Below are 19,388 nucleotides of genomic sequence, written 5' to 3'. Positions count from 1 at the left end.
TCTGCCACTTAGGAAAAATGCCCCTGTGCAGCTGCTAGGAGCTGGGCCAGTGTGAGTAGGCCAAAGTGACACATCATAGAGCATTTGGCGCAATGCCAGATGGGCAAAGACATTTCCCCCCCACATCTGGGGCCTGCTACCTTCCCATAGCACTGTGTGGGTGGGGTGGGGGGGGGGGAGATGGGGCTGCTTCTCCCCCTTGAGTTTTCCACCCCCTAAGTCTACTGCCCCCTCGGGGAGCCAGGTGGCCAGTTTTCAACAGAAAAACCCAGTCGAAAAGGGACTCTGGTGGGGACCACCGACTAAACCGTTAAAAGTCTGGTTGGCAGTGCAGTGGGGACCTGGGGCTAAGGCAGGCTCCCTACCTGCCCTGGCTCTCTGCGACTCCTGGAAGTGGCTGCCAGGTCCCTGTGGCTCCTAGGCACTGGGGTGGCCAGGGATGCTCCCGTGCGCTGCCCTTGCCCTGAGTACTAGCTCCACAGTTCCCATTGGCTGGGAACTGTGACCATTAGGAGCTGTGGGGGGCAGTGCCTGTGAGCACGAAGGCAGCATACACCATGCAAAGCTGCCTCGCCGCCCATGCGCCTAGAGGCTGTGGACACCTGGCTGCCGCTTCCTCAGAGCTGTGGTATGTATCACTGGGACCCTGCACTCACCCCAGCCTGGAGCCCCTTCCTGCACCCCCAGCCACTCATCTCTGGCCCCACCCCAGAGCCTGCCCCCACAGCCCACCTGCCTGTCCCATCCCAGCAAAAGTGAGTGAGGGTGGGGAAGCGTGAGTGACAGGAGGAGGGATGGAGCAAGCAGGGGTAGGGAGGAGGCGCAGGGAAGGGGTATTAGGTTTTCTGTGATTAGAAAGTTGACACCCCCCCTCCCTTCCCCCCAGTCTACCACTCCGGAGGGGGAAGAGAGGCCCCCGTCTGGGTTTCGGCTACGTGCTTCCCCGAAGCCTGTTTCCGGCTACTGCCTCCCTTGCCTCACTCAAGCTGGACGCGGGACCGAGCTGTTTCGTGTAACGTTACCCTAAGGTCACCGAGCTACGCCTCTGCGCTCACAAGATGGCGGCCGCATTCGGGCTGGGCTCCTGCTCCTTTGGGCTGGGCTACACTAGAGGGGATCGGCCTAGGATATGTAACTTCAGCTACGAGAATAGCGTAGCTGAAGCGGACATAGCTTAGGTCGACTTACCTTGCGCCCTCGGGGCGCGGGGTCCACTACCTGGAGGCAGAACGATCGGGGATCGATTTATCGTGTCTACACTAGACGCGATAAATCGATCCCCGATAGATCGATCCTTGCCCGCCTATCCGGATCGGCGGGTAGTGTAGACGTACCCTTTGACTCTCTTAAGATGGCGGCCGCAACATAACTGTCGCGGTGTCAATGACATATGGCTGCGCCGTGGGTGCCGGGCGGGAGGCAGCGAAAGAGGGAGCGTTTAAAGGGACCATGTCCTAACCACTGCGGAGACTGGAGCCGGGTAGGAGGCTGCCGCGAGGCCGCTGAGGTAGGGGCGGGGACTGAGTGTGCGATCCTGAGGGAGCTGCTTCTAGGGTGCTGAGGGGCAGAGGGGTGGGTATGTGGCTGGCAGCGCAGGCGGGGCAGTGTGTAGGGTGGGTGTGGGGAGGGCTGTGGTGGGGTCAGGGTGGGGTGGGTATGGCTGACAGCGCAGATGGAGGCAGTGCATAGGGTGGGGGGGGCTGTGGTGGGGTCAGGGCAGGATGGGTATTGGGCTGGCAGAGCAGACGGAGGCATAGGGTGGGTGTGGGGGGGGGCTGTGGTGGGGTCAGGGCAGAGTGGGTATGTGTCTGGCAGCTCAGGGAGGGGCAGTTTGTAGGGTAGGTGTGGGGAGGGGCTGGGGGTCAGGGTGGGGGGGGTATGTGTCTGGCAGCGCAGGCAGGGGCAGTTCATAGGGTGGGTGTCAGGGGGAGGGGCTGTGGTGTGGTCAGGGTGAATTGAGTATGTGGCTGACAGCGCAGGTGGAGGCAGTGCGTAGGGTGAGTGTGTGGGCATGGGGGAAAGGGCAGTTTGAGGGGTGTGGTGCTAGGTATCGGGGTGGTGTGAGGGAATATGTTGTTGCCTAGGGGTGTTATGGCAGATAATGGTGGGTGTGTGGGGATGATGTAGTACTGGTTAGCAGTGATAGTGGAGGCAATGCGTGGCTGGCAGGGTGTGCGGGTACCTAGTTTGTTGAGGGCTCATTGGGCTGAGTAGTGTGTGCGCATGTGGGGGGCGATAAGCAGATGTTTTCTCTGGGACCATAGGGCTGGGTCACTGTCTCTGGGCAGGAGGCCAGGGTGCCTGCTTGTGCAATGAGGCAGTGGTAGTGGCCACAGAGATTGGTCTGTGTTCCTGATGGCACTGGCTGGTTTGGGCACAGTGAGGCTGGGTGATTGGTGGGATTGGTTGGCAACTAGTGTATGTTGGAGTAGTGGCCTGGGACATTGGCAGTGGCTGGCTGGGAGCAGGCAGTAGTGAGGAATAGTTTTGTTGGGGCAGTTCTAGGGGGTGTCTAGGAGGGGATAGGTCGCCAACTGGTGCTGCATAGCTGCTGAGGCTACTTACACGGGGTGGTGGGCTCTGCTTGGTTCTGGGGGAGCCAGTGCTAGGTGCTTCAGAGAGGTGCTGGGGGAGCGGGTGGCACTGGGCAGGTTGGGGAGGCACTGGGTGGGGCAGCCCAGGAATTGGGTAGCGGTGGGACTTTGGTCAGCTGGTCAGCAGGTGCAGCTGGCGCAGCACCTGCCTGTCACTGGCACCGCAGCAGGAGTCCAGAGGTCACTGGCTCCCAGATGCTATTAGCTCAGCACATGGCATGTATGGAGCATGCACTGTCATGCAGGACAGACCCATCTCTCTCCCTCTCCCTCTCACGACCCATCTTCCCTTGGCTGCTGCTCTTATTAGTTCTGTAGCGGAACACCCTCCAAGCCCCACCTTGGGGCCTGTGGGCCCAGCTCAGTGTGACTGTCGAACAGTTCCAGGGCACTGATAAATCCCCTTCTGCAAGGATTCTTGCCTAGGCTCCATGACCCATTCCCAAGGGCGGAGCAGCTCATCATCTGCCTCCTGTTGGGTTCTGGCAGTAGGACAAGGCCCCTGCCAAGCTGGGCACAGGCCAGAGGGTTGATTTCCAGGGGTGGGCACTTCTGTTCCCTCATCCTTGCACCAGTGCTCAGTCACAGGGTGATTGACAGCTCCTCTCATCCCAGGAGGCATAGGCGCCAACTTTTCCTGGTGCCAGTGGGTGCTCGACACCACCCCACCCGCCTGCATCCCTGGCCCCACCCATATTCCAACCCCTTCCCCAAAGTCCCCACCCCAACTCCGCCACCTTCCTGCCCCTATTGGACCCCTTCCCCAAATCCCTGCCCCAGCCCCGCTTCTTCCCCAAGCGTGCTGCCTCCCCCTCCCCCCCCGCCCCTCCCAGCGCTTGCTGTTTTGCGGTGGGAACAGTGGTGAGCTGGAGCCGGTTCCCACAGGTTCTCAAGAACTGGTTGCTAAAATTAGATCTCCATGGAGAACCGGTTGTTAAAGGGCCAGGAGGTGGACAAAGAACTCCGGTCTGCGGGCCAGACCATCCTGTTGCTCCCAGGATTCCCAGCTGGGGAGGCTGAGGCTCCCCGGACCCCTCCCCCGCTTTCCCTCAGCTGCAGCATGGCCAGCTGCTGGCACCAGCTGGGCAGCTCAGCTGAGCTCGGGAGTCATCCTGCTGCCGCTTTTTGAGTGGCCTGGCTAGGTGGGAGGGGATTGCTGCAAGCTCCAGGGCTGGCCAGAGGGGAGGGGAGGGGGCAAGTGGGGCAATTGGCCCAGGCCCTGCAGGGGCCCCCGGCCCCATGAGGATGTCTCCCCTGGGCTCTCCCCTGTTTCCCCCACCCCGCAGAGCCGCAGCATGGCCAGCAGCTGGGCAGCTCAGCTGAGTTCTGGGCTGCCGGCAAGGTAAGGGGGCGGGGGGCTGCGAGCTCCGGGGCCGCAGGGAGGGGAAAGGCAAGTGGGGCAATTTGCCCCAGGCCCTGCAGGGGCCCCCGGCCCCACGAGTATGTCTCCCCGGCCCCTCCCTCCCCTTAAATCAGAACTTTTTATAGGGAACCGGTTGTTAAGATTTTGGCAGCTCATCACTGCTTGGGAAGCACTGGGAGCAAGGGGGAGAAGCGGGGACACAGCGTGCTTGGGGAGGAGACGGAGCAGAGGCGAGTTGGGGCGGGGAGCTGCCGGTGGGTGCACAGCATCCACCAATTTATCCCTGTTGGTGCTCCAGCCCCAGAGCACCCACAGAGTCGGCGCCTATGCCGGGAGGAGCCAATTGGTACGTGTAGGGGGTGAGGGGATCTATCCTAGAGTGGACATGGGGGTGACTCCTCATCAGCCCCACCGTGCCTGGGAGGGATGAGTCACGTTGATCCGTGAGGCCGTTACTCTCCAAAGCGCCCCCTGGGCCTGCAGCTAGATACTGGCTCTGTGAGCTTGCAGGCAGCTGACATTGGTGCTGCCCTCCTAGCCCTTAGTGGCACAGTGGGCCTGGCTAGTGGCTCTGAGAGTGAAGGAGCAGCCTGGCCAGTTGGAAACTGGTCCATGAGATCTCTGTGCTTCTCTGAGTTATGTGGCTCCTAATCATTGTCAGCTCTCAAACACGCCAGCATGACCCCCGTTCTGAGTCCTGCAGGCCTAGGAGAGCACCAAGCCCCTGCTGTGCCCAGTGATTCTGCTACAGAGAACTACAGCCCCTGGCCCTCTCAGTGTGGCTCTTCCCTCTCCTGCCTGGGAGCTGACCCTTTAAGCACACTTCCCTGGATTTGTATTAGGTGTGTTTTGTAGATTGTGAAACAGGCCAAATGACTCTCCCAGAGTCACAGAGGGAGTTGGTGGCAGAACTGAGCATGGAAACCTGGAGTCCTGGCCCCCTGTCCACCCGAGATCCTGCTCCACAACCCCCCAGTATATTATCTGGTTTGACCTACATGGTTTCAGTGAAGGCCTGGCAGTTCACCTGCCTTTGTAGGGGCAGTGTGCGTGAAAGACCAGGATTCTCAGAGCCTAGGAGGTGCTGCTGTTACCCTGAGTAATGGTGGAGTGGAAGGGGATTGAAGGCCAGAGCCTGAGAGGTGAGGGTCGAGGGGCTGCTTATCTGTGCCCACTGCTAACTCTCCACCTTGAGTGTGTTGCTTTGGGCCCGGTCTGGCAGAGCTGCACCCAGTTCTGCACTCTGCAAAGGCTGGGCTAGCGATGGGGGTGTGATGTGATGAAAACACTCATCTAATCTGACAATGCCCAGGAGACAGGCTCTGCAGCACCAGCTGACTCCTGGGTGACCTCAACTGAATTGCTCCTCTCTTCACATGGGGCCAGTTATCCCCCCAGTAGGGGCACTGGGGTTCAGTAACTGGTTTGTGGTGGGTGTGGTGTCTCTGATGAAAGGCCAAGTATTAATAATAGATGCCCACCATATTGGCAAGCTGCCTGAGTGCCAGTATCACAACAGTGCTGCTGCCTAGCTCTGCTGTGGGTCAAGGGCCAGGAAACTTGCTAGGGAATGGACACTTCCCATGGGTACACACTTGTGCAGCCCATGTAGCTAGCCTAGGTGCGGCTGTGTGTCAGGAGCCCAGCTTGGCTGTGCCAGGCACCCTGTGTCTTAGTGCATGTGCAGCAGTGTACTGACAGCCAGGCGAGAGTATAACCTGGGTATTAGGGCTGCTGCTCACAGCTGGTGTGGGCATGCTGCCTCCTTTGCTATGCGAGAGCCATGCCTGGCACTTCCCATGCCAGACGCCCTGTGGCATTTCTCAGCAGGAACCCTGCCTTTATACAGTGCTGCAGCTGCATTTGCTGCTCCTGCTGCTGCTGTCAGATGCTGGTTCCTAATGGGGATCATCTGTTAGTGCCTGTTCTGCTGGTGCCAGTCACCAGGGCAAAGTATACTTGGCAAAGAATTGAAAAGAGAAAATGACAGAATGAATGCCAAGCTGGATACCAAGGCTTCTGGGAATGCCAGCCTGGGCCCTCAACTACAGCTAAGGAGGGTGGCAGATCTCATGCCTTCAGAAGCCTGTCTGTGGCCAACTCCCCCTTCTGTCTGAACAGCGGCATGCCATGCTGTCAGCCCCTCTGGCGGTGCAGTCAGCATCTGTCTCACAGTTGTCTTGTGGCTGATCTGCCCAGTGTGGGGGCTGCTTCACTGGGGTGTTGAGTTCCCTCTTTTGCCCGGCACCAGCTCTCACTAAGGCTGTTGGCCCTTTGGAGCATCCTCCTTTGCATCTGGCTTGCAGCTGAAGGCACAAACCTTGTGTACAAGAGCAAGTTGACACCTCACTGCCTCCCACCAGGCATCACCATCCTGTGCAGGGGTGAGGTCACTCCCTGAGGAGTTCTCCTCACAAGTAGCTGCTCCCCACTTTTTCACACTGCCCTTCTCAGCTAATGTATTGTGTGTGGACACAGCCCTTAATCTGAGCAAAGACCCGGACCATGCAGCTCCAGGCCATCACTGCTTTTGATACAGTCTCCCACAGTATTCTTGCCAGCAAGTTAAAGAAGTATGGTTTGGATGAAAGGACTATAAGGTGGATAGAAAGCTGGCTAGATTGTGGGGCTCAACGGGTAGTGATCAATGGCTCAATGTCTAGCTGGCAGCCAGTATCAAGCGGAGTGTCCCAGGGGTCAGTCGTGGGGCTGGTTTTGTTCAACATCTTTATTAATGATATGGATGATGGGATGAATTGTACCCTCAATAAGTTCACAGATGTCACTAAGCTGGAGGAAGGTAGATAACGCTGGAGGGTAGGGATAGTGTCCAGAGTGACCTAAACAAATTGGAGGATTTGGCCAAAAGAAATCTGAGGAGGTTCAACAAGAACAAGTGCAGAGTCCTGCACTTAGGAAGGAAGAATCCCATGCACCGCTACAGGCTGGGGACTGACTGGCTAAGTGGCAGTTCTGCAGAAAAGGACCTGGGGATTACAGTGGATGAGAAGCTGGATATGAGTCAGCAGTGTGCCCTTGTTACCAAGAAGGCCAATGGCATATTGGGCTGTATTAGTAGGAGCATTGCCAGCCAATTGAGGGAAGTGATTATTCCCCTGAATTCGGCACTGGTGAGACCACACCTGGAGTATTGCATCCAGTTTTGGGCCTCCCACTAAAGAAGGGATGTGGACAAATTGGAGAGAGTCCAGCGAAGGGCAACGAAAATGATTAGGGGGCTGGGGCACATGACTTATGAAGAGAGGCTGAGGTTAGTCTGCAGAAGAGAAGAGTGAGGGGGGATTTGATAGCAGCCTTCAACTACCTGAAGAGGAGTTCCAAAGAGGATGGAGCTTCTCTGTTTTCAGTGGTGGCACATGACAGAACAAGAAGCAATGGTCTCAAGTTGCAGTGGGAGAGGTCTAGGTTGGATATTAGGAAACACTATTTCAGTAGGAGGATGGTAAAGCACTGGAAAGGGTTACCTAGGGAGGTGGTGCAATCTCCATTCTTAGAGGTTTTTAAGGTCAGGCTTGACAAAGCCCTGGCTGGGATGATTTAGTTGGTGTTGGTCCTGCTTTGAGCAGGGGGTTGGACTAGATGACCTCCTGAGGTCTCTTCCAACCTTAATATTCTATGATTCTATGACTGTGGGGCTCGTACCAGCTGCTGGGCAAGAGGGACCCTGGTTTTGATCCCATCTGGCAGTTCCTGTGGTCCTAGACAGCAGCAGAGGCAGGTTCAGGAGACTGGGTGTTCTGCACTTGTCAGACTCTGCACTGAGCTCTGGGAGCAGGCAGTGAGAGTGGGTGGGTGGATGTGTGTCTGTGGTATGTCTACACCAGTGGTTCTCAAACTTTTGTACTGGTGACCCCTTTCACATAGCAAACCTCTGAGTGCGACCTCGCCATATAAATTAAAAACACTTTTAAAAATATATTTAACACCATTATAAATGCTGGATGCAAAGCAGGGTTTAGGGTGGAGGCTGACAGCTCGCGACCCCCCATGTAATAACCTCGTGACCTCCGAGGGGTCCTGACCCCCAGTTTGAGAACCCCGGTCTACACTGTAGTGAAACCCACAGCTGGCCTGGGTCAGCTGACTTGGGCTGAGGGGATATAAAACTGCTAGCTGGGGGACCTGTGCTCTGCTTCCCCGCAGAGAGGTGGGGGAAATTGCCTCCTTGGTTGCTAGGTGTGACTGCTCTGACTTTTGGGCTCCCCTTGTCTTTTTGGATCGTCCACTGACATGGGTCAGTTTCAGCCAGTCCTTAATGACCCATTCATTCCACTGCAGACAGTGTGACCCAACATCTCTTAAGAACAGCCATACAAGGTCAGACCAAAGGTCCATCCAGCCTGTATCCTGTCTTCCAGCAGTGCAGAGGTACTGGAACTAGGGGTGCTGGGGGGTGTGGCAGAACCCTCTTGCTTGGAGTGGTTTCCATCATATACTGCATTTAGTTTTGTTCAGTGGCTTTCAGCACCTCCACTATAAAAATTGTGCCAATGCCACTACAACAGTGGCCGGTGCCAGATGCTTCAGAGAGAATGAACAGAACGAGGCACTTTCGAGTGATCCATCCCCATCATCCAGTCCTAGGTTCTGGCATTCAGTGGTTTAGGGACACCCAGAGCATGGGGTTTCATCCCTGACCATCTTGGCTAATAGTCATTGATGGACCTGTCCTCCATGAACTTATCTAATACTTTATTAACCCAGTTATATTTTTGGCCTTCACAACATCCCCTGCAAATGAGTTCAACAGGTTGTCTATGCATTGTGTGAAGAAGTACTTCCTTATGTTAATTTTAACCTGCTGCCTATTAATTTCATTGTGTGACCCCTGGTTCTTCTGTTATGTGAAGAGAGAAATAACATTTCCTTATTCATTCTTTTCATGCCATTCATGATTTTATAGACCTCCCTTAGTTGTCTATTTTTCCAAGCTGAGAGGTCCCAGTCTTTTAAATCTCCCCTCATACGGAAGCTGTTCTATACCTTAATCATTTTTGTTGCCCTTCTCTGGACCCTTTCCAATTCTAATGTATCTTTTTTAGATACAGTATACAACATGTGGTCGTACCATGGATTTATATAGAGACATTATGATATCTTCTGTCTCATTATCGATCCCTTTCCTGATGGTTGCTAACATTCTGTTTGCTTTTTTGGCTGCTGCTGCACATTGAGCAGATGCTTTCAGAGAACTATCCACAGTGACCCCAGGATCTCTTTCTTGAGTGGGAACAGCTAATTTAAACCCCATCATTTTATATGTATAGTTGGGATTATGTTTTCCAATGTGAATTACTTTTCACTTATCAACACTGAATTTCATCTGCCATTTTGTTGCCCAATCACCCAGTTTTGTGAGATCCCTTTGTAATTCTTCATGGTTTGCTTTGGACTTAACTGTCTTGAGTAAGTTTATATCATTTTAAAATGTTGCCACATCACCATTTACCCCCTTTTCCAGATCATTTATGAATATGTTGAACATCCCTAATCCCAGTACAGATCCCTGGGGGACACCACTATTTGCCTCTCCCCATTCTGAATATTGACCATTTATTCCTATCCTTTGTTTCCTGTCTTTTAAGTTACTGGCCCATGAGAGGACTTTCCCTCTTATCCCATGACTGCTTACTTTGCTTAGGACCCTCACCAAAGGCTCTTTGGTAAAGGCTTTCTGAAAGCCCAGGAATCTCATGTCTCCTGCTTTGCCCCATGAGCATTTTAACCCTTGTGGACCCATTGGGTAACAGTGTGAAGTACAGAGGGAAACTGAGGCATACATAGGATTAATTAAAAATATTACAGAAAATTCCCACTTTATTATGCTCTGCTTGGTTTTAAACATGATGCTGCATGTGGAAATGTGTCCAGCTGTCTCTCAGGCATGGGCCATGCCCCTTGTGTGCTCCTTTCTCTCCAATATCACACTTGTGACAGAGTACTCCCAAGCAGGGCACAGCTGGGCACCTGAAATCAGAGCTGAGCCTCCCCTGAGCACAGCCAAGGTCACTGACTCTCAGGAGAACTGGTGGCTTTCTTAAAGTCCCAGCTCCTGGAGTCATGTTAATTTATGACAATTGCAGCTTTTGCTTAGCCAATGAAGTCAGTGTCTAGCACTCTTGGCTGGGGAGCACGGTCCAGCAGCTCCATGAAGGGATGAATAAAGAACCCAAACTGATTGGGTTTTGTAATCCCATGATTTTGGGGGCCTCACTTCTGAGCATTGAAGCTGGTGATGCTGCATAGATGGTGGGTTCTATGTGCCTATGAGCTCCAAAGCATGCTAGTAACAACCAGCACAGAGACCTCTTCTGAAGTGGCCGACACTGTTAATCAGGGGAGCTGCGAGGCTTAGCTGACCCACTGGGTGGGAAAGGGTGGGTGGTGGGGTGGGATGCTGGGTGGGGCAAGGCAGGCTGGACAGAGTGAGGTGGCAAGTGGGGAAAGCTGACTGGGAAGGCTGGCTGAGGGTGGCAAACTAGGGATGGCTGGCAGGGAAGGCTTGTGGGGAAGGTGGGGGCGGCGGCAGCAGCAGGTGCTGGGTGGGGAGGAGGGGTGGCAGGCACTGGGTGGGAAATAGGGAGGGTTTAGGACCCTCACCAAAGGGAAAAGTTGGGGTGCTGGGCTGGAGAAGGGGGGTCATGGGCGGTGGGCTGAGAGGGGTGAAGGCTAGGCTGGGATTGGCAGATGCTGGGCAGGAAAGGCTAGGCTGGCGGGGTGGGGAAGGCCACGGGCGACAGGCACTTTGCTTGGCCATTATACACAGCATTTGTCTGTCCAGCCCTGTTATCAGGGCATGGCCTCGCTTGCTGATCAGTCTTCAGAGGCTGTTGCTGCAGTGCAAAGGCAATCAACAGCTGGATTAACCCAACTGCTTCCTCCCCATGCCTCAGTGGGCACCCTGAATGAGAGCCAGTGGAGGGACCCTTGTGTCCTGAGCAAAGCTCCCTGCCAAGGGGTCCTCCCAGGCAGCCTTTCCTTCTGCGCCAGAGCTTTGGGGTGAGAGGAGATGGCTGCCCTGGAAGGAATCTGGATCCCATTGATCCAACACCCTTTGTCCCTTGGGTGGCTAGTAACAGCATCACGGGCTAGTGTGTGAGCCTATGTGGGCTAGAGGGTGGCTGCTGTTCATTGATCCCTCACCCTAGTTATCTGTAGCCTCTTCCTGGCCGATAAGGGGGCTACAGTGTGAGCAGGGTCGGCTCCAGGCACCAGCTAAAGAAGCAGGTGCTTGGGGCGGCCAATACCAGGGGGCGGGCATGTCTGGGTCTTCAGCGGCGGGTCCTTCAGTCCCTCTCGGAGTGAAGGACCTGCTGCCGAACTGCCGCCAAAGAGTGGAGCGGTGCAATTGCGCTGCCGTGGCTTTTTTTTTTTTTTTTGGCCACTTGGAGCAGCAGAAAACCTGGAGCTGGCTCTGAATGTGAAGGCAGTGTTGGGCCCGGAGCCTGAGCTTTGGCGACCTGCCACCGACTGCCGTGCTAGCGTTATGGTAACACTGGGACTCTGATTTGAACCCTGCTTCATGCTGTCACCTTGGGACGGGAGCTTCGCCACCTGGCGTTTGCCTGAGGGTGGTGAGTGGTTTTATTTCAATGTTTGAGCAAAATCGGTGCAGCTATTTGAGTCCCACAAGGTGGGTCCCTATGCTGTGATGTGGAGAATAAACTCTGGGGGTGGGGTAAGGGGTCTGCCACTGGGGCAGTGGGGGCCTGCTCTCCAGGCCAGTTCTCTAAAGTCAGTCTTTGTATCTTAAGAAAATGCTGGGTCAACCCAATGGTCCATCCAGCCCAGTATCCTGCCTTCTGACAGTGGCCGGTACCAGGTGCTTCAGAGGGAATGAACAGAACAGGGCAATTACTGAGTGATCTATCCCATCGTCCAGTCCCAGCTTCTGGCAGTTAGAGGCTTAGGATACCCAGGAGTTGCCTCCCTGCCCGTCTTGGCTAATAGCCATTGATGGGCCTCTTCTCCATGAACCCTTGGTGCTGCTTGTGCTCAGCGAGGCCTTGATTCTGCCTCCCTGAGCTCAGTGGGAGCTGTGTGACTGATTCAAAGGGCACAGGGGCAGGCCCCAGGTCCCCTTCTCATGCTTGCAGTGCTGCTCCTACCTGCAGGAGGCATGTGGCCAATTGGAGGAAGCCAGCTAGAAACCTTGCTGATTATAGCACAGCAACTGCTGCAGCCTCCGGGGTTTGGCAAGTCCAGCTCCTCAGAGATTTCCCTGTGGTGAACTGCAGGCAGCAAATTCTGTGTGCGGTGGGAAGGGCTTGCTCTGTCGCTGGCTGGGGTGGAGCCCACCACTATTGTGCTGCAGTTGGATGGTGGGGGGGCCTTGACGGATGGACCTGGTGATGTGCTGGCTGTGAGCGCTCATCCTAAACCAAGTCCAGGCAGAGCTAAATGAATGTAGCACCCGGGTTGCCGTATCTGTGCTCTGGAGATATTCCCATTACCAAGCGCTCCGTAAGATCTGACACGCTGACATTCACTGCTGAGAGTCCAGGCAAACCTGTAACCTTAGTGGCGAAGATTGGGGGGGTGGGGCTTGCCCACAGGACTGGGGCAGGGTATTGACCAGACTCTGTGGTTGGTACCATGCACCACCACCCTGTGATGGCCCCGCATTAGCCCTGCCCGTGTGCTGCACAGAAACGGGGACGGGTTGATAGAACACTCAGAGCTCACCGCGTGTCCATCATTGAGGTATTTCCTGGGCCGCGGTTACGACCAAACCATAAATGAGTGTGGGGGTGAACCAGACAGTGAGTGGCCAGTGGGGGAGAGGCCTGAGGGAGAAATGGGGCCAGGATGGTAATAGAAGCAAAAGATCAGGGTCCAGGAGCTGCCAGAGATGGCAGGCTGAGATGGGACCCCCAGAGCAGGGCCTGCAGCATAGGGGCATTGCCCAACTGGAGCAGGGGATGGAGAGCCCTGATATGGCAAGAGGGATGCAGAGATGCTGGCATGGCTGCAGCTCTGGAAGTGTGCGGCTCTCTGCCTTGCCCACAGCTGACCCCGCCCAAGGAGCAAAACTCCTCGGTCAGACCCTGGGGCCGTGGGGGGTGAAGGGTATTCCTGCAGCAGGAGCTACCAGCTCATGACTGGTAAGGGTGGGCTGGCCAAGGCAGGCCAGCAGGCAGGCCAAGAGGAGCAAGTGGTGGGCAGGGGGAGCCAGCAGGGTCTCAGGGCACAGTGCAAGTGGAGCAGGCCAGGGCCCCTTCTGAGCATGGGTCCACAGCCGCTGTGCTCTGTGGGTCCACTAGCACGGGAGGCCAGGGCAGGGAGGAGGTCAGCTGGTAGCTAACTGTATGGGGCCTTCTTCCTGCAGCTCTGTGTTAAATGCTGTGGCTGGCAGGAACTTTCCAGGAAACAGCAGAGAGAGGAGCAGGGGGGCGGGGAATTACACCGCAGTGATGTCACCACTGCTCTGCTGCATGGGTTTGGGCGCAGCCCGGTCTAACCCGGGAGCAGCTCACAGGGGAAGCTTTCCAAGCCGTTGGCATTGCACCCCATCACAGCCTGGGGCACAGGGATACAGGTATTGTCCCCATGGTTGAGGGGTCTGCACTCTGCACAGTGCCCCTGCAGTGCAGCCCAGAGCTTAGAGGAAGTGCCTTGGGCTGAACTTTCTTGCATAATCTCCTGCGAGTGGAAGGGGGTGAGGGGTTCACAGGAGTCAGTTCGCACAGCTTTAGTTACCCAGGTTCAAAACATGACATACGCCTGGGCTCCTCCTCCCACAGCTTGCACACCAACCAGCCCCTGCTCCTCAGCCCTGGCTGCCAGACACATTGCTGGGCACTATCCTGAAATGCTTTCTTGCCTCTGCTGTGTCAATCCCTGAGACGGAGGAGGGGCTAAGATGGATTTCCCCAATGGGCCCGGAGTCCAAGCTCCTTTCTCACCCTGAACAGTAGCTCACCTGAGCACACGCGTCCAGCGTTAGAGCCAGGTTAATCCTGGGTGCACGGCCCTCACTAGGGGACTGGTACAGGCCTGGCCCTCCGACAGCCTCTCCCATGTGCTCTCTGGCCAGCCAGGGCTCTGTTGGCATCCTCTTCCCCTGAGACCACAGAGCTCTGCCTTGGCTGGCTAAGGTTAAGCTGTCCCTGTGTATTGCCGCTTTGCCTGGCCTGCCTGTGTGTCCAAGCTGCAGCAAGCATGTTCCCGGTGAGATCCTGGTGTGCAGCGAGAACATTCTGCTGGAGCCATTTCAGCCCAGGATCTGCACCCGCACAGGTTGCTGGGGCAGGGCAGCATTGGCAGGAGAGGTTGCAGGGGCAGCACTGGCTATTGCTAGTCTGATGGAAGCCAACACAGCATGGGGGTAACGTTACTAACAAGGGTGGGGGAGAGGGTTGTCCCTGCTGGAGGGAATGAGTGAGTCTCTCTTGTCACCCCCACCTCTGTAGGGGCTGGCACCCCTCTTGGACATCCTTCCTCATCTGCCCCAGGCAACACACTGCCTCGGTGGCCTTAACTGGCCTCTCCCTTCCTACATCTATCTACACAGCAGCTAGGAGGTTGCTCCCTATCCAGGTAGACAGAGGCACAGTTCTACTCAACTTAGTGCTCTAACAGTAACTGTGGCCCCAGTGTGCAGGTGGCCTCCAGAGTACAATCCCACTCATCCTCAGGGAACATACTCAGGTGGGAGTCAACCGTCTGCCGTGGCCCCGCTGCTATTGGAAGCAGGCTAACTCATGTGTACCAGTCTGCCCATGCTGGGAAGTAACCCTTGCATCTCAGTACAGGCCTGACCCCAAGCGCCCAGCCCTGTCCTGAGCTGGAAATTGCCCACTTCCACAGTGCGAACTGGGACTCTCTCCTCCACACCCTGCACTGGCTGGCAGGGGGCTTTGGGTCTGAGTCATGGTACCTGTGTCTCGTGATAGACAAGGAGGTGACTTGGAGGGCAGGTGCAGAGGGCCGATCTGCCCTGGAATGGGGCAGGGACACCACTGGCTCAGGAGGTGAGTGAGCAGGGTCTGAGCTCTGCCTGGGACCTTTCTCCTTTGGCAGATGGTCAAGCAGCAACACTCCTTCCCCCAGCAGTGGGGCTAGCACTGGTGGGGAGCCGCACAGGACCAGCTGCTCCCCAGGTGTGTCTGCAGTTCAGGTCAGGGACAGTAGGGTGAGGATCAGGGAGGGAAGGGCCAGCCCCATGTTGCCCCATGACCTGTGCTCCCAGCCAGGAACCAGCAGGAGGTAACAGGCTGTCTGAGAGGGTGCTGTCTTGAGGAGGTGGGGTGGGGGGAATGGGGCCCTCTTTGAGGGAGGGATACTATTGGGAGGGTGAGTAAGGAGATCTGTGGTGCTGGGGGGTGATGGGAGCTGTGCATGGTCGACCCTGGCTTCTCCCAAAGGGCACAGCATAACCGTCTCTGCTTGTTCTCAGGCACATTTCTGGGACGGGTCTGGGACCAGGGCCAGCAGCAGACATGGGGCAGAGTGAGTCCGAGCCTCAGAATGAGCAGGAGGTAGGTGCTGTCTAGTTCCTTGCTGGGGCCCCTGGCAATTTGTCCATTGCAGCCTGGCAGTCACCGGAGTGAGCGAGTTCCCAGCCTCTCAACCCATCGTTCCACCCCTGCCACCCATGTTGAGAGAGCTCCTACTGCTGGTGCTGTCCACTGACTGGACAAGGACCTGAAGAGACCCTCCCCACCAGCACCGTTTCCTGGGGGCTGGGGACACTTCCCTAGTGCAGGGCACCTTGGCTGGCATCCCAGTCAGAGTCCTCCCCAGGACCTCCACTTGTCCCAGCAGGGTGCCCCTCCCCTCTGACTTGGGAATGTTAAATCCAGCGTCCAGGTCATATTCCAGCTCCACAAATCCCCCATCTCCCATGGGAACCTTCTTCCCAGATGTGGTACTGGGAAACTGGGTTTGGCAGACGCCTCTCCAGAGCCCAGCGGCCCTCCAGGATGTGTCTGGGTAGGTGTGGCCTGCTGGGGCCTGCCCAGGACACGGTGTCCCAGGATTGCTGGAGACTTGCCCTCCACTTCAATGTCCTTTCTACTTCTGCACTGTTATGTGCCCCTTGAACAGCTGCCAGCCTCACTCCAGAGGTGGCTGCATTTCAGTGGTGGGCCCATGGTCACTGCACACTCAGCAAAGCATGTTGGGATGGAAGGTGCTATAGACAGACCCTTATGCCCAGATGTTGGGTGGCGTAGCTGTAGGGTTGGGCCCATGGGCTTTGATGGCAGCATCAGCCTGCCTGCTGGTGCTGAGGCTCTGTCTGCATCTCTCTCCACACAGGATGCAGCGCTCACAGCCGTGCTGCCCAACCTTAAGCTCTTTGTGGAGGATCAGCTCCAGACCAGCATGGTGAGAAGGGGCTGCTGGGGGGTTATACCTGTCATGTGGGGCCTCCTGGAGGGATTGTGTTCCTGGGGGATATGGAGGAGTGTAGTGGTCTCTCCTGTGGGCAGTGGAAGTGCTGGCCCGCTGGCATAGCCCACGGTCCCTGGCCCAATCCGTGCTCCTGGTGGAATGGGAGGCTCTGGTACTTGCCCAGGAATGTGCTGGCACCTTTGGGGCTCAGCCATCCCTGGACAAGTCTTGGCTGGTGAGTGGAGGGGATGATGGGGTCAGACATTGTCCTTGGACTGGGGGAGGGGCTGGGAAAGAATTTCCCCCTGGTTTGAGCTGTGGGGAGCCTGCTGGCTTCTTATTCCTCTAGTGTGGCTGCCCTCCCCACACTTCCATTGGTCCCTCCGACAGTAGGGGTGGGGTGTGTGGCAGGTGGGAGTAGTTACTAGCTGAAGGGCAGGCTGGGAGGGGCCAGTGCGTTCCCCAGGAATTGAAATTGGGGGGGTGTTCAATTTTATGAGGGGGAGGTCAGGGCCGATGAGTGGTGAGACCATGAGGGTGAAGGTGGGCCGTATGGCACCATAGTAAAAACTGAAAAATGTTTTGTGACCATTTTATTAGATTTAACTCATGTTTTAAAATAATAACACAAATTAAAGTTGGCTGCTCAAGCCTTCTATGAAGCATGACATCTACATCCTTCTTGGTTTCTTGATATAGTTTTGCACAACTCTGTTAATGAACTTCTTGAATGCAATGCATTCATCTTTGGTGCTTCTTATGTGTCCAGTAGTTCCATTCCTTCAATTGATATGCTCATTAGTTCATTCACATGATCAGGCAGAAGACTTCTTTCAGAACACAAAATTCTATTCAATGATGAAAAAGAACACTCAACTGTAGCTGTTGTGACTGGGAGTAGCAAGAGATGAATTCCTACTTCTCTCTTCCCAGGAAACATAGCATAAAGATCAGGTCGAGCCACTAGTGATGATTTAAAAAAAAAAAAAAAAAGTTGACGTCAAATCTTCATTCATTCGTCGTATCGATATTCCACTCTGTGTTCAAATTTTCTATTCTGTCCTGAGCACGTGTGTCACGGAGTGTGGGGAAATCAGGGCCCTGCACCCCTCTTCCTGAGATTCACCGTGACTCTCAGTCAGCTAGTAAAACAGAAGGTTTATTAGATGACAGGAACACGGAGCATGTAGGTACAACCGGAACCCCTCAATCAAGTCCTTCTGGGGGATTTAGGGAGCTTAGACCCCAGCTTGGGTTCCCTGCGTTGCACCCCCAAGCCCAACACTGAAACCAAAACCTCCTCCAGCAGCTCTCTTCCCCCTCCCCCTGCTCCTCCTCGCCTTTGTTCAGTCTCCCAGGCAGAAGGTGTCACTTCTCCCAACTCCCCTCCTGGATCAGGTTACAGCTCAGGTAGCTTCCTTCAAGGGAAGTCCCCCATCCCCAATGTAACTCCACTGCAACATTCCCAGGTCAAATCCGTCCTGCTTCCTGCTCCATCACCACATGGCAGCCCCCTTGCTGGTAGTGCCTCATTCCACTCAACTGTTTGGTGTTTTATAGGACAGGGATCTGTAAAAGCTAAGTAGAGATTGAGTAGAATCTAGAAGTCACTGTTGTAGATTTTTAAGAATCAAGTCTGTGTACTTTTTCAGTTGTCTTAACAAACACTTCTTGTCCTCTTCACTTAAGGATTCAATATAAATGCCTTCATTAGTCAACTTCTGGACTGAAGTCTTTGTTTATTCCAGTACTTTCTCAGATTGATCCAAATGTAGCTTCTATTGCTGGACAAAGATCTGCTACTGTTGTAGCAGATGCCTGGCTGGCATTGTTTAATGACCCAAGTGGTTTCATCAGTAGACTTACAAGAGAGAGAATGCCAATAGTCTTCTCTGAATGTAGTAGCAAAAGTAATCCACCAGCCTCACTACTTAAATCCATCCCATCTTGGTAGATACTTTCCAAAGCCAGTAATAACAGCTGGAGTAATTTTAAGACAACAGCCAAGGATCGGTCATGAGAAAGCCAGAGGGTTTTCCCAGGTTGGACTAATTTGAACTTCATTCCCAGTGTATCTTCTCTATTTTCCAAGATATTCAGTCTTTTTGGACTCTTGCTGAAAAAAGAATATAATGAAGACATTAAATTTATTGCTTTTTAAATGTCTTTTGAAGAGTCTGCAGCTCATACTAGTGCTAGTTGGCGTAAATGGCCTCTGCAGTGCGTATAGGAGAGATTAGGGTTACACTTTTCTCTGAGCAAAGCTTGTACTCCACCATGTCTTCCAGCGAAGTTTGCAGCTCCATCAAATGCACAAGCAGCCATCTGTTTGGGGTCCAATTGACAAGCATTTAACTCTTCTAAGATGTAGGTTGTCACAGATGCAGCTGATGTGCCTTCTATAGCTTGAACATCTAGAAATGCATCTACTGGCTTACCACTGACATCAAGATAACGATAATGACTTGATGCCCATTTGCATCGGTGCATTCATCAGCCACGTATGCAAATTTTTGAATGTGGTGAGAGAGTTCTTCACTTTTTCAACTGTTGAGTCTTTCACTGTTGCACCATATGCTTCTAGCCAGTCAGTTGAGTTTCTTGCAGAAAGATGGTGAGCATTTGCTGGTCTTGTTCAGAACCAGTGTTCAACTTTAGGATGAACAAGCGACAATGCACTTAGCATTGGCCTCCAGTTTGTGGTGTGTGGTGTCTCTTGCTTAAATAGAAAGTATGATGTGTCTCCAGCATTCGGAACAGCCTCATTAACACTCACCAGTGTTGTCCTTGGTCAGTGGAGACTCAGAGTTCAGAGGTGCTTTCACGTGAGTTCACCTCCCACGTGGGGGGCAAGAAGTCACCTTGCTCGTTCCTCCAGCTGCTCATTATTCACTCTGGCCACTGTTGTTCATTGTGTCACTATTCACTCCATTGCTCTGTTGACAGTGGCCCTGCACCATCATCTGTGACCTCTGCAAGTTGGTCTCTTGAGGCAGGGACGGCTCTGTTTTTGCCCCCAAGCACGGCAGTCAGGCAGCCTTTGGCGGCATGCCTGCGGGGGGTCTGCCGGTCCC

At 54.7% G+C, this 19,388-nt stretch overlaps 1 protein-coding gene across 13 annotated transcripts in view; it reads left to right on the top strand.

Annotated features, from left to right (window-relative positions):
- The first annotated feature begins 542 nt into the window (after window positions 1–542).
- PNPLA6 (patatin like phospholipase domain containing 6) overlaps window positions 543–19,388 on the top strand; it is a 67,561-nt gene continuing 48,715 nt past the window's right edge. For 9 of the 13 annotated variants that reach the window (XR_005591176.1, XM_039513926.1, XM_039513930.1 and 6 more), the window contains exons 1-3: window positions 543–628; window positions 15,377–15,458; window positions 16,240–16,308. Coding sequence is in view for 11 of the 13 variants with exons in the window: in XM_039513926.1 (XP_039369860.1) it covers window positions 558–628; window positions 15,377–15,458; window positions 16,240–16,308 (222 nt within the window). In the remaining 2 variants the exon portion in view is untranslated. Of the gene's footprint in view, window positions 629–1,322; window positions 1,508–1,978; window positions 1,998–15,376; window positions 15,459–16,239; window positions 16,309–19,388 lie in introns of those variants that run through there. The other 4 variants (XM_039513924.1, XM_039513923.1, XM_039513925.1 and 1 more) reach the window with 4 other exon arrangements.

This window comes from Mauremys reevesii, linkage group 25 (genome assembly GCF_016161935.1).
Source record: "Mauremys reevesii isolate NIE-2019 linkage group 25, ASM1616193v1, whole genome shotgun sequence".
Lineage (NCBI taxonomy): Eukaryota > Metazoa > Chordata > Testudines > Geoemydidae > Mauremys > Mauremys reevesii.
This window is presented reverse-complemented; position numbering and strand designations above follow the sequence as displayed.